Here is a 14,289-nt window from a genome sequence, read left to right as displayed (position 1 = left end):
TCTGGCCTGAGCTTTCCCGGGCTGCTGGACAGAGAGGAAGGGCCCTGGCCTGCGTGGGCGGTGGGGGAGGCAGGAGGCCAGGGCTGACGTCACTGCCCGGCTCAGCGAAGTGACTGGTGTAGACACTGCACAACTGCAGCCCCTTCTTTAACCTGAGGGGGCTACGAACAGCCGCTGGGTGGGCTCTGGCTGCACCTCCCCCAGCTTGTTTCTGCACAGCGACTGGAGTTCCCGGGGCGGCCGTCCCCAGCCGTCCTGTGGGAGGACGGAGGGTTCACACGGCAGAGCCGCCGCTCTTTTCCTAAACATCTGCTTTGCATAAGCTCTTTGGTTCTTCTGAACCCAACCGTGGAAAAAAGTGGGTGTAAGAAACTCTTACAAAATTCCCTTGCTCTCACAGGAAAACTGACCACTCCCTTTTGCCGTCTGAAAGCATTTTACCCCCCCACTCCACCCCGGTCACTGTCAGTCGCAGCCTTAAAAACCTCGCGTGCTCCGCAGTGGAGTTCTGGCATTGGAGGCTCGTGTAGGCCTCTGCGAAGCTGGCGCCAGGGCCGGCACCGTGGACGCCAGGGATGGCACCATGGGCACCAGGGCCGGTACCGTGGACACCAGGGACGGCACCGTGGGCGCCAGGGCCGGTACCGTGGGCACCAGGGCCGGCACCGTGGGCGCCAGGGATGGCACCGTGGGCACCAGGGCCGGCACCGTGGGTGGCAGGAATGGCACTGTGGGCACTAGGGATGGCACTGTGGGCAGCAGGAACGGCACTGTGGGCGGCAGGAATGGCACCGTGGGTGGCAGGAATGGCACTGTGGGTGCCAGGAACGGCACTGTGGGCAGCGGGAATGGCACCGTGGGCGCCAGGGACAGCACCGTGGGCGCCCGGCCTGCTTACCTGGATGTTGAGCTGCACCTTTTCCATCTCCACACCGAGGAACTTGGACCTGACGTCGAAGATGCCCACGTCCTCAGTGGCCATGATGTCAAACAGGACGTTCTTGAACCTGGGAAGAAGGGGCGGCCGGTCAGGCACGCTCAGAGCTGCAGAGGAGCGGATCCCAGGGGACCGTGTTGGTGGCTCCCGAGGACGCCACCGTCCACCGCTCTGCTCCCCCGACGCCAGGCTGAGGGCGGCGCAGAGCCGGGACGTGTGTGCCGGGCTAAGGAGTGGAGGACGCGGCCTTGTTCCAGGAGCGCAGGACGGCATGAGAACGCCGAATACGGGCCGCACCCCGCAGGGGGACGGCGCTCTTCCAGGAGCCGCCGCAGAGAGCGCGGCCCCCGGGGCGGGGGGGGGTGTGGGCCGGAGGTCTCGGGACAAGGGATGGACGCCAGGTTCAGGAAGATGCTGTGGGCCCGGCTGCCTGGGGACGGCCGACAGGGAGAACCGGCACGGAGCTGGGGTGCCTGGCGTGGGCTGCGCCCGTACGCACACACACGCACAGCCCACGAGTGTAGATGACTCGACTCCGAGACCCAGGGCAGGCTTCCCTTCCAGTGTGGGCTGAAAACCCGGCCGCAGGGTCATGTGCAGGGGGCAGGGTCACTGAGTCAGCGCTGCTGGTCGGGCGCCCGCAGGGTCACTGAGTCAGCGCTGCTGGTCGGGCGCCCGGTTCCTGGATTCTGCCCTGCCCCCAGCATGGAGGCCGAGCCTGGGCGGAGCCGGGAGGCCCCCCCGGGGGGGGGCACGTGGGCGGGGCCCCACTCACTGGTTTGTCTGCAGGTCCTCGATCTCCAGCAGCACCCCCTTGTCGTGCAGCCGCGCCGCCGTGTACCTCACCGGCTTCGCTCTCTTCGTCCCCTTCGGCTCGCCCTTGCCGTCCAGCTTGATGGACCTCCGGGAGTTCCTGGCAGGACAAGCACAGGGCACTGTGGCGGGGCTGCGACCCCAAGGATCTTCCCGCGACCAGGCTGGTGGCGCGGATCACGGCAGAATCCCGCATTCCACAGGTAAGCGGTAACGAAAGAGCTGCACCGAACCCAGCCTGGTGGTAAGAACACCCCTGCGCAGAGGACCACTGCGGGCTGGCGGTGGCCTAGTGGGTAAGGCCACGGCCTGGGCACCGTATGGGTGCTGGTTCTAGTCCCCCTGCTCCTCTTCCCATCCAGCTCCCTGCTGATGCACCTGGGAAAGCAATAGAAGATGGCCCGTGTGCCTGGGCCCCTGCACCCACGTGGGAGACCTGGAAGAAGCTCCTGGCTCCTGGCTTTGGATCAGCCCAGCTCCAGCTGTTGCAGCCATTTGGGTGGTGAATCAGCGGATGGAAGACCTCTCTCTCTCTCTCTCTCTCTCTGCCTCTGCCCCTCATATGAATAAATAAATCTTTAAAAAAAATAAAAGGAGGACCACGCAAGTGGCGGCAGTGCACACAGAAATCGGTTGTACGCGTCCAACGGTGGCAGAGCGCTGCTGGATTTTGCCGGCTGTGTGAGTTTTTGTTTTTTAAACCACACGGCAATTTAAAGCGGCGAAGTGGCTCTGGCCATCTGTACACACCTGGCGTCACCTGACACAATCCAATGTATAGATTACTGCTTTCTGTAAACACTCCGAATGCGAGACGTGATGGTTTCAACAGTGTTTTGGAAGCACCGTGGACTGAGGCCGAGGAGCAGTGGCAGGGCGTCCCTGAGTGTTGATGTTTGCCTGCAACACTTGGGGCTGAGCTACTGCAGTCCCGGCGCTGCCAGGGTTAGAGAGCCGAATCCGTGCCTCACGTCTTAGTTCACAAACGACACAGCGGAGGGAGCTCCTGGCCATGGCATGGCCTTCAGCTCGGCAGACTGGCCAGCGCTGCAGACACGCACGTGACCACGGACCACAGGGGGCTCGCACAGCACGCACATGACCACAATGTGACCACGGACCATGGGGGGGCTCGCACAGACACACACGTGACCACGGACCACAGGGGGCTCGCACAGACACACACATGACCATGGACCACAGGGGGCTCGCACAGACATGCACATGACCACCGACCACAGGGGCTCGCACAGCACGCACATGACCACAACGTGACCACGGACCATGGGGGGGCTCGCACAGACACACACGTGACCACAACGTGACCACGGACCATGGGGGGGCTTGCACAGACACACATGTGACCACGGACCACAGGGGGCTCGCACAGACATGCACGTGACCACGGACCACAGGGGGCTTGCACAGACACGCACATGACCACAATGTGACCACAGACCATGGTGGGGGCTCGCACAGACACACACGTGACCATGGACCGCAGTGCTCGCACAGACACGCACGTGACCACACACATGACCACGGACTGCGGGGGAGCTCGCACAGACACACATGACCATAGACTGTGGGGGGCTCGCACAGACACACATGTGACCACAACGTGACCACGGACCATGGGGGGGCTTGCACAGACACACACGTGACCACAACGTGACCACGGACCATGGGGGGCTTGCACAGACACACACGTGACATGGACCACCGGGGGCTCGCACAGACACGCACATGACCACAATGTGACCACAGACCATGGTGGGGGCTTGCACAGACACGCACATGACCACACACATGACCACGGACCGCGGGGGAGCTTGCACAGACACACACAACCATGGACTGTGGGGGTGCTCGCACAGACACGCACGTGACCACACATGTGACCACAACGTGACCATGAATCGCAGGGCTCGCACAGACACGCACGTGACCACGGACCGCGGGGCGCGCACTCACTTCCTGTTGAGGTTGTCCAGGCAGGTCTTTATGTAGGTGTCGTAGTAGTTGATCTGCTCCTCGTAGAACGCCGCCTTCTTGTTAAGGGCGAGCAGCGTCTGCTGCAGCTTGGCCAGCTCAGCTTTCCGAAGCTTACGGTAGATTCTTTGATTCCGAACATCCTGAAACGACAGGAGCAGGCCGTGAGGCCGAGGAGGACGCCTGCCCCGCGGCGAGCGGCTGTCGGTGGCTTCCGCTGGCACTCGGCTCGGGCTCTGGCCGTACTCTGCCCGAGAGTCCCTGTCCTTTCCACGTGAGGACGGGGCGGGATCCTATCCCGGGTCCGTAGGAACCCTGGGCAGAAGACGGAAGTGACCATAGAACAAGCACGCGTTAGGGGAGAAGTGCTATCCCGGGTCCGTAGGAACCCTGGGCGGAAGACAGAGTGACCGTAGAACAAGCACGCGTTAGGGGAGAAGTGCTGTCCCGGGTCCGTAGGAACCCTGGGCGGAAGACGGAGTGACTGCAGAACGAGCACGCGTTAGGGGAGAAGTGCTATCCCGGGTCCGTAGGAACCCTGGGCGGAAGACGGAGTGACTGTAGAACAAACATGTGTTAGGGGAGAAGTGCTTCCCAAGAGGTGCCGCCAAGACGCGAGCGGTGGCCGGCGAGGCCTGGCTTTCGGCTAAGGAGGCCCGTGGCTAACTGCTGGGCTCACGTGAGCTGTAACAAACCCGCATCTGGCAGATACTGCGTGAGGTTTGTGAAGACAGCAGCCGGGCTCGGGAGAGATGCGGCGCCGCCGGAGGAGACTGAGGAGTCACCGTCACGGCTGCCCTCTGCCCTGGGCACTGGGCCCGTGTGCGCTGCGGCACTGCACGGATCGGATCTGCTGTGTGGGAGCAGCACGGGCTGTCTGGTGGCCATCGCGCCCTAAACCGCCTGTAGGATGGCACTCCCAGCACTGGCACTGGGTCTCGTGTCTCACTGTGTCACGCGTTACGAGTCACCGACCCACTCTGCCATTTCAGAGGGTACAGGAGCATCTGTGGAGGTGGGGGCGGCAGGGGAGGGGTTTCCTGGAACCCCAGCCACCGAGAAGTGGCTGTGTTTGGATGCAGATAGAATTCCCAGAACACAGAGCTGAGGGGGCTGCTCACCGCTGACAAGAGCCCCGCTCCTCGTGAGCTGGCGGATACGCGCCTGTCCCGCAGGCCTCCCTGATAAGCTCCCAGGATGTCTCCCTGGGGAACATCGGGCCTCTGCCACACCGCGTTCCCCTCGCGCACAGAACAGCAGCCCCCCAGACCCGAGGGGCACCCCCACCCCGCACGCCCTCTCAACAGAGCAAGCCTTCATGAAACAGAACCCTTGGGGCTGCCTTCAGAGCAGCCTTGTTCTTCGTTCCGAGTGCGTATTTTAAAAATGACTTTTTAGTCAAAAGCACTGACTTGTCTATCTCCCAGTCCCAAAGAGAAGCATTTCCGGCCCCAGCGTCACTCGGGCTGGGGGAGGCACTGATGGCCGGAACCTACTGGGATCGCCTGGAGTCCTGAGCCTGTTTTTCCGAGTATTCAGCCGCCTTTAGCCTGTAGCCCTGCCCCAGCCAGCAAGTTTGGAACAAAAGAATGAAACGCTTTTGTCCCCAACGCACACGTGCTTATCCTTGGCAGGCAGGCCTCCCCCACTTCCTGTTTCTGTACAGACTCGAGACTTTGCTGGGGAAGTTTCTCAAGAACGGACTCACGGGACGAGAAAAACAGAAAGCCTCCCCGTGTCAGCCGCCTGCGAGCGCGCCCCGGCCCTCTCACGCCCCTGCCCAGGGCAGTCCCGAGGGCAGGGCGAGCTTGGCGCTGGCAGGCTGGGGGCAGGTGGGGGCCTGGCCCAGGGAGCAGGCCCTGCTGCCCCTCCGGGTCCCCTCCTAGTGTGCGACCTCCTCCTCACATGGCCTGCTGGGAAACCTTAATGACCTCTGCAGAGGGGAGCAGGCAGCTGGGCCCCCGTGCCCCACTCCAGCCCTGGCAGGCGGCCCCTGCGCCCCACAGGGCGCCCAGCCCCAGCCCTGGCGGGTGGCTCACAGACACCCGCTGAGCGCCGACCTTGGCGATCTCGTTGAGGATGTCCTGGTACTTGTTGGCGGAGGACACAAGTCCGGTCTGCTCCAGCGTCCGCAGGTTCCTCTGGATCTTCCTCTTCTTCTGCTCGAGGGGCAGCTGGGCGTCCTCCACCAGGGGCTGGCTCTGCCCCTGGTCTCCTGCGGTCCTGGCCGCCCGGCTCGCCATGTCCGCGGCGTGGTCCTGTTCCTGCAAGGACACAGCAAGGCGCCCACTTCTCTCTGAGCCCGGTTGCAGGAGCCGCCCCCACCTGACACGACCGCCATGTTAACATCAAAAAGAAACCCTCAAGGGCGGGTGTGGGTGCAGCCTGGGTGCCAGCGTCCCACGGGGGTGCCGGTTCAGGTCCTGGACACACCCGGCTTCGGAAGCAGCTCCCTGCTGATGCACCTGGGAGGCACAGAGGATGGCCCCGGCCCCCGCCTGGGAGACCCACACGTGGAGCTCCTGGCTCCCGGCTGTGGCCTGACCCAGTCCTACTACAGTGGGAGTCTGGGCAGTGAACCAGCAGATGGGAGATCTCTCTCTCTCTCTGTCTCTCCCTCTCCCTCCTTCTCTGTTGCCCTGCCTTTTAAATAAATGAATCTTAAAAAAAAAGAAAGAAAGGAAAAAAGAAAGGAAGGAAGGAAGGAAGGAAGGAAGGAAGGAAGGAAGGAAAGCAACAGCCCCCAGGCCACAGCCAGCACCTGCCCTTCCCCTGTCACCTCATGGGCCTCCAGGGCGGACGACTGACCCCTGCCAGGCAATGGGTGGGGCTCGCAGGACGAGTGCTACTTCCCACTTCCATGGAAAAGCCAGAGACCATCGGCCAACAGCAGCTACGCAAAGGCTGGAGGTCCAGAACCCAGTGCGGCCTCATCCACCCGTGCGCAGATGCCTGTGGGACCCCACGGGGGTGTCCAGGCGCCCCACCCCCACAAGGGGTCCACTCTGCAAAGCCCGCAGGTGTCAGTGCACCAGAGGGAGTCGGGATACTCTGCACATGGCAAGTCCTGAGATCAGTGTCCCGTACACGGATGGTGACGATCCTCCTGTTTCAGTGTGGTACACACCAGACCACGGACCACAGACCACGGGTGCTCTTAGACACAGCAGGGCCAGTGCTGTTCGGAGGGCACTGACCACAGGCCAGGAACCACTCAACCCACTTAACATGGGTTTCCACTGTCCTTACTTATTTGAGGGACAGAGAGAGAGAGTGCACCCACCCACTGGGTGCTGCCTGTGGCTGCTTAAAGCCAGGAGCCAGGAACTCAAGCCAAGTCTTCCATGTAAATGGCAGGCGCCCGACTACTTGAGCCATCACTGCTGCCCACCCCCCCCGCATCTGCTAGCAGGAAGCTGGAGGCTGGAGCTGGGGTTGGGAGTTGAACCCGGGCCCTCTGACACAGGATGTAGGTGTTTTGATCTCCAGGCCACAGCTCATTCAACAGTGCCTGTCCATCGGGGACACTCTCACTGTTGCCATCTTACAGCCGAGGCACGGAAGCAGCCCCAAGGGCCCAGGGTGACTGTCGGGGAGGCCGATGCTACACTTGACCCGGGAGCCCGGGCTCCCAGCCACTTAGCGCAGTTGCACCCGGGCGGGACCGAAACACAGAACAAGGACAAAGTCTCCTCGGGCAGATCAGTGCGCTGTCCCCCCACAGTGCTTGAAACACGCTGACGAACCCCTGACAATCCCACGTCTTGTCTGACATTTCTAAAGTTCAAAGCCGAGCACAGTGATTCTCCGGCAGCCAGGACCGCGAGGGAATGAATATTCAGGATAATCACACGCAGCTTGCTTAGCTGCTGCGTGTCGGGAGTGGCACCGGCTGCACTGAGCCCGTTTCGTTAAGACTGAACGGCGACACATTTTACATAGGTGAGTCACAAGTCCCACGGGGCTTGCGTCTGGCAGGGGCGCAGTGGACTCTGGCGGGGAACTCCAGACACGGCGTCTGCAGCGTGAGGACAGCTGTGCTGTGCTGGCCGTCAGCAGACACACGAGGAATGAGAGGCATCCCTCCACATCCTGTCTCCCGGAACCGCCTCCGGCTGGCTCCCGTCTCGCTCCCACGGCTCTCCACGTGGGCTCTGTGCACACAGCACGCAGTGGGCCTCGATCCCAGATGGAGCCCCCTTCCTCCATGGGACAGAGGACAGCCAACGTCGGCTCCTGGCCGTTCTGTACCGGAAGACAAGTTACCTGCTCTTCCGTGGCTGGGGCCTCTAAGATTTCCATCAGAGTGTTCCCCGGCTGGCTCCGGATCACGTCCACGATCAGCTTCTTGGTCCTTACGAGAGAGACGGGAGAGAGACCGTCAGACGGGCCTCACACACAGGGTGGGGCGCCAGGGCTGTCACTCACAGACGGCGCTCAGCGACTGACCAGGCCCGGCCCAGGACGCCGCAAGCTCGTGAGGATCCCTGACTGGGTTCGGGCCACACTGTCCCGCCACACACAGGAGTGACCTGCAGGCTGTCTCCTCCAGGCTGCTTCCTGCCTGGCTCTAGGGCAGCTAGTGCCGAGGGAGCAGGAGCCACAGCCCAGTGCTTTCCTGACTCTGCTTAAAGTTTCCCAAGCCCCCGGGAGCCGGGCAGCTGGGACACCTCCTGCTGGGAGGCGATTCCACACCAGCCGGGAGCGTGTGAGCCCGTGAGCTGATTCCACACCAGCCAGGGGCGTGTGAGGCCGTGAGCTGATTCCACACCAGCCGGGGGCGTGTGAGGCCGTGAGCTGATTCCACACCAGCCGGGAGCATGTGACGCCGTGAGCTGCGGTCGGACGCGGTGCAGGATGCCAGGCGTCCGGGGGCCTGGGGGGTGAGCACACCCGGTTGGCAGGCAGAGGCCGGAGCCCTGCCCCTGGACGCCAGCACTGGGCACTTCCGACAGCACAGCCAGCTGCTCCCAGTGGGCGTCGGGCAGGGTGACGGAAACAGATTTGAAGAGAACAGGTCACTGGTCAGGTCTGCCCACGGGTGTCACCCCGGAGGGGGGGGGCAGCACTACTGGAATGACACACACAGGAGCTGCCCCAGGCCAGGGGGATGGGCTGAGTGGGCAGCTTGCTGGGTTCGGCTTCAGCTCAGCCAGGCGCTGGCCTGGCTGCCCCGGGCCCCACTTCCTCCCAGGACTGTGGCAGCGGAGGCTTGCGGGCGGGGAGACCTGGGACGAACGGCGCCTCCGGCCTGAGACTGGGGCGAGCACACAGCCAGTCACACCCAGGATGGCCGTTTCCTCCCTGGACAGCCCCTCCTCCAACGTAAGTGTGCTACACAGGACGCCAAGTCGGTGACAGGGCCACCTGAGCACCCTGACGGTGCCCACTGTGTGAGGCTGCAGCAGGGCCCGCCGCGCTGAGCCTCAAAGGAGTGGCGCAGCTCTCGGCCATGGGGGACAGTGTTTTATTTTGGTGCTGCTCCAGGACACAGCCAAACGGCCATCTGCCCCGGAGTGCCGTGGAATTCTCTGCCCGGGTTCTACCCAAGACGTCCCACCTGTGTATGCCCCCCAGCCCTGCTCCTGCACAGGTCAGAGGACCTGAGGCCGCATCTGGCTGTGGCTCGCTGATGCGTGATCCACAGATGTCATGTGTTCCTACAGGGCCGTCCCTCTCACTGATAAAACAGGGACCCCTCAGGGACCCCCGCCGCGATGGACCGAGGAGAGGACAGGCAGAGCCTGCTGCTGGGGTCTGACGCTGGAGCTGTGATGTCTGGGGCGGCAACAGGGGCGCCGTGAGACCCTCCCACCACCGCCCCCTCCGCTCTGAGGACTCCATGGCTGGGCTCCTCACTGGGTCCCAAGGCCACCGCCTGATGGACAGATGGGGCTGTGCTCCCACTTCCCCGACCCAGCTTTTCTGTCCACACTGCAGAGCCTGCTGGTGCTGGGCGAGAGCAGCAGCCCGCCCTGACCCCACGCAGGGAGGGGGCAGGAGTGTGCCTGTGACCCCACACAGGGAGGGGGCAGGAGCCCACCCGTGACCCCACGCAGGGAGGGGGCAGGAGCCCACCCGTGACCCCACGCAGGGAGGGAGCAGGAGGCCGCCCGTGACCCCACACAGGGAGGGGGCAGGAGTGTGCCTGTAACCCCACGCAGGGAGGGAGCAGGAGTGTGCCTGTGACCCCACGCAGGGAGGGGGCAGGAGTGTGCCTGTGACCCCATACAGGGAGGGGGCAGGAGTGTGCCTGTAACCCCACACAGGGAGGGAGCAGGAGTGTGCCTGTGACCCCACACAGGGAGGGAGCAGGAGCCCACCCGTGACCCCATGCAGGGAGGGAGCAGGAGCCCACCAGTGACTGGACGCAGGGAGGGAGCAGGAGCCCGCCCATGACCCCACACAGGGAGGGAGCAGGAGCCCGCCTGTGACCCCACGCAGGGAGGGGGCAGTCAGGGTCTTCCAGGTTCAGCACGTGCCCTGTGTGTCCCTCAGCCCATCCATCACCCGTCTGGCCCAGAGCGTGGCTCTGACACCCATTAGGCAGGGACCCTGCGGTGGTCATGGCTTATCCCAGACTCCGAGGGGTAGGTTAGCACTGTCTGCGTTAGAGCCTCCGCTCCAGTTTCCAGCTAAATCATCCTGGAAAATGTCTGGGTCTGCTCTGGGCCCAGGGTCTTCGTCTGTGCAACACTGGCAGTCAGCAGCCCGTCCTGGGGCTGGGGCAGCGCCACACGACATGTGTTGCATGTGCTGTTGTAGCACAGGACTCATGCAATACATGTGTTGCATCACATGACATATGCCACACAACATGTGACATGTGTGACAGTGTGACACGACATGATATGCATGTCACTGTATCACACAGCATTGATACATGTGTTAGATTACTTGAGACATGCTATCTGCATTAGTATGTCAAACACATGATATACACACCACTAAACCACATGACATATACATGTTATTCCACACAGCACACAATATGCGTTTTGCTAAATCACACGACACATGACAGATGCATTATGTCCATGAGATGTGTCGTGATGTCACACCACACACCCTAGGCTGCCAGCTCTCTAGAGACCCACAGGTGTCGTCCAGAGCTGTCCCTGGGCACGACAGCGTGGGAGGCACCGCACAGGCGTGCGTCGGCACCGCCGGCTCCTCTGAGGAGAGGGTCTGGCTAGCGCAGGACGCGCAGGCAGCAGCCCTGCTCTGCGGGAGCCCCAGCAGCTGTGCTTCCGTGAGGGGCTGGGCAGCCTCTGAGAGGGGGCGCTCACGCTGCTCGTCTCACACGGAAGCCAGTGTCGGGCTCCGCCGGGCTCGCTCTGCCCCACGGCCCGCACTTCCTGTCGTCCACTCCCGAGGGCGTGGGACAGCTGCTGTCTGGCTTCCGTGACCTCTGGCTGCCTGGGGCAGGGGCAGGAGCCTGGTTCAGCAGCTTCAAAACAAGTCCCTCCCGCGAGAGCTTTCAGGTCAGCATTGCTAAGTGTGCTAACGGAGTGCCCATGAAACAGGCACGCCAAGCCTGCCAGAGACTGCTTCTTCCTTGACTTTCAGAACCGAGTTTCCTGGATCAAAGATGAAGACGCACAGGCAGCCCGAGGCCCGGTCAGTGCCACACGCTGTCGTTATTGGCTGTACCCAGATTTTCAGATCCATTCTTTAAAGGAAGGAAACCGAATCCAGGAGGAAGACTTGCAAAATCAGAGCCCTGACTCCACCGAATCTTTTGGACAAATCCCACGTTTCACTTTCAGCCGCAGCCACTTGGTCAGCCTTGGGTTCAAGTTCTGCCCCACCCTGGCCTCTGGGCCGCTCTGTCCACAGCGGGACCTCCAAGTATGCGCCGCAGGGAGCCTCTTACACCCGGGGGGAGGGGCCAGGAAAGCAGTGAGCGATCAGATTTTAAAGCACCGCCCAACAGCTGGGTTGCGTTTTGTACAAGTGTTTATGGATTTGAAGGGGAAGGGGAGAGGGAAAGAGAGAGAGATCTTCCCTCCGCCAGTTTACAACCCAAATGGCCACAGCAGCCAGGGCTGGGTCAGGCTAAGGAGCTCCATCCCGGCCTCCCACGGGGCTGCAGAGACCCCAGGCACCTGAGTCGCCTTTGGCTGCCTTCCCAGGTACATTAGCAGGGGCTGCAAAGGAGGCAGAGTAGCCGGGACTTTGATACAGGACGCTGGCGTCCCAAGTGGTGGCTTCGCCTGCTGCACCACAATGCTGCCCCTGGTGTATTTTTCTTTTTTTCACCTAAATGGAAAAGTTGACCCTAAAATTTCTAACTGCAAAGGAGCTTCCCAAAACATCCTGAAAAAAGGACAAACATGGAGCACTCACATTCCTCCATTTCAAAACTCAGCACAGAGCGACAACAGTCAGTATGCTGGGGGACCTGCATGAGGACAGATGTGTAGACCGACGGGCTAAACCCGCAGTCCACGGACGGAGACACACGTGCAGTCCGTTGTTCTCACAAGGGAGCCAAGACCAGCCCCTGGGGAGGGCATAGTCTCTTCAACAAGAACGGGACGTTCTCTCGCAAAACCATCAGCCTGGGTTGCGGGGGCGGTGGACAGCTGGGTACGCTGCCACCTGCAGTGCCGGCGTCTCCAGGGGTGCTGGTTCAAGTCCCGCCGCTCCACTTCCGATCCAGCTCCCTTCTAATACGCTTGGGAAAGCAGCGAAAGTTGGCCCAAGTGCTTGGGCCCCTGCCGCCCATGCGGGAGACCCCGATGGAGTTCCAGGCTCCTGGCTTTGACCCGGCTGAGACCCTGTATTCCAGGCATCTGGGGAGTGACCAGCTGGCTTCTCTGCCTACTTTTCAAATAAATGAAAACTCAAAACCGCTTCTTGCCCCTAGAAGGGCTACCACAGAAAAAGAAGGCAAAAACTGTCAGTGCGAATGTGGAGCAACTGTGACCCAACTCAAAACCGCAAAGACCAGAGTGGGCGTCTCCGTGGGCGGTACAGGCAGGGTGGACGAGCACGAGCGACTTCCAACCAGAACCCAGGGACGGCGATTATAAAACAATGACAAATAAATACAGTTACATGGAGGGAGCGAGCAGGAGCCCGCCCCTGACCCCACCCAAGGAGGGAGCATGAGCCCGCCCCTGACCCCACGAAGGGAGCGAGCAGCAGCCCGCCCATGACCTCACACAGTTACATGGAGGGAGCAGGGGCCCGCCCATGACCTCACAGTTACATGGAGGGAGCAGGAGCCCGCCCCTGACCTCACCCAGGGAGGGAGCAGCAGCCCACCCCTGACCTCACCCAGGGAGGGAGCAGCAGCCCGCCCCTGACCCCACGCAGGGAGCGAGCAGCAGCCTGCCCATGACCTCACACAGTTACATGGAGGGAGCAGGAGCCCGCCCGTGACCTCACCCAGGGAGGGAGCAGGAGCCCGCCCCTGACCCCACGCAGGGAGCGAGCAGCAGCCCGCCCATGACCTCACACAGTTACATGGAGGGAGCGAGCTGGAGACACGACAGCTCCCACCTTGCCGGGAGACGCGATCGTGCAGTGGCTGTGGGAAACATCCTGGTGGCTCCTGGGAGAAGTGTGCGCAGAATCATGACCCAACCCTGCCACCCTCTCTCACTACACAGCCACGTCTCGCACACAGGCGCCCAGACAGAGACCTGCGCGCAGGGGCCGGCGGTGTGCAGCTGACAGCACCGCCGCCTGCAGGCCCGCCATCCCATATGGGCACCTGTTCAAGTCCCAGCTGCTCCACTTCCGATCCAGCTCTCTGCTGTGGCCTGGGAAAGCAGCAGAGGATGGACCAAGCGCTTGGGCCCCTGCACCCATGTGGGAGACCTGGAAGAAGCTCCTGGATTCTGGCTTCGGCCTGGCCCAGCACTGGCCACTGTGGCCATCAGGGAGATGAACCAGAGGTGGAAGACCTCTGTCTCTCCCTCCCTCTCTGCAACTCTTTCAGATAAACATACGTTAAAACAAAACAAAGCAGAAACCTCACGAGAAAATGCACACAGCAGCACCATGCGTAGGAGCCGAGGTGGACACAACCCAGACATCCACACCACAGCGAGAGGATCAGTAAGACGTGGCCTAACCGTGGAACACAGCACGATCCAGTCACCAAGCGGAGTGAGGCCCCAGTCAGCCGCAACACGCAGGAGACTGGGGAACCATGAGCCGAGCAGAAGCCACCGCCGCAGGCCGAGGGTCGTCCACACGGATCACAACACACAGGTTCACAGGGACAGGAGGCAGAGGAGTGACGGCCAGGGGCTGGGAGAGGCGGGGATGGGCGGCGGCTCTGTGATGCGCAGGGGTTCCCTTGGGTGGGGTGGGGGACATTCTGCATGACAGCACGGCAGTGCCTGTGAAACGCTGCATGGATTGCATGCCACTGAGCTGTATGTGGGACGTGGTACATCACACGTGGTTCACAATAAGACACGAAGAAGCCCACTGGCCAGCTCTGGGGAGTAGGGAGCCCCAGGCGGAGCAGGAGGGAGCCAGGCGGGGGCTGGGCTGCAGAGGCCGGAGTGGGGGTGCTGGGGTTCCAG

At 62.2% G+C, this 14,289-nt stretch overlaps 1 protein-coding gene and 1 long non-coding RNA gene across 2 annotated transcripts in view; one reads left to right on the top strand and one right to left on the bottom strand.

The window, feature by feature from the left end:
- Positions 1-14,289, bottom strand: part of IQGAP2 (IQ motif containing GTPase activating protein 2) — a 187,791-nt gene that overhangs the window by 1,297 nt on the left and 172,205 nt on the right. The window contains 7 exon segments of the mRNA NM_001082161.1: positions 899-1,007; positions 1,713-1,850; positions 3,725-3,885; positions 5,803-5,944; positions 5,947-5,999; positions 6,001-6,006; positions 8,009-8,096. Coding sequence (NP_001075630.1) covers positions 899-1,007; positions 1,713-1,850; positions 3,725-3,885; positions 5,803-5,944; positions 5,947-5,999; positions 6,001-6,006; positions 8,009-8,096 — 697 coding nt within the window.
- On the top strand, positions 1,820-2,343 carry LOC149122216 (uncharacterized). The gene is made up of 2 exons (XR_016220314.1): positions 1,820-1,953; positions 2,113-2,343. It is a non-coding gene; the product is annotated as an uncharacterized LOC149122216 (long non-coding RNA).

The sequence above is a fragment of the Oryctolagus cuniculus genome, chromosome 14 (assembly GCF_051225735.1).
Source record: "Oryctolagus cuniculus isolate XC-2025 breed Fujian yellow rabbit chromosome 14, ASM5122573v1, whole genome shotgun sequence".
Lineage (NCBI taxonomy): Eukaryota > Metazoa > Chordata > Mammalia > Lagomorpha > Leporidae > Oryctolagus > Oryctolagus cuniculus.
Note: the sequence above shows the minus strand (reverse complement) of the source record. Positions and strands in the feature narration are given on the sequence as shown.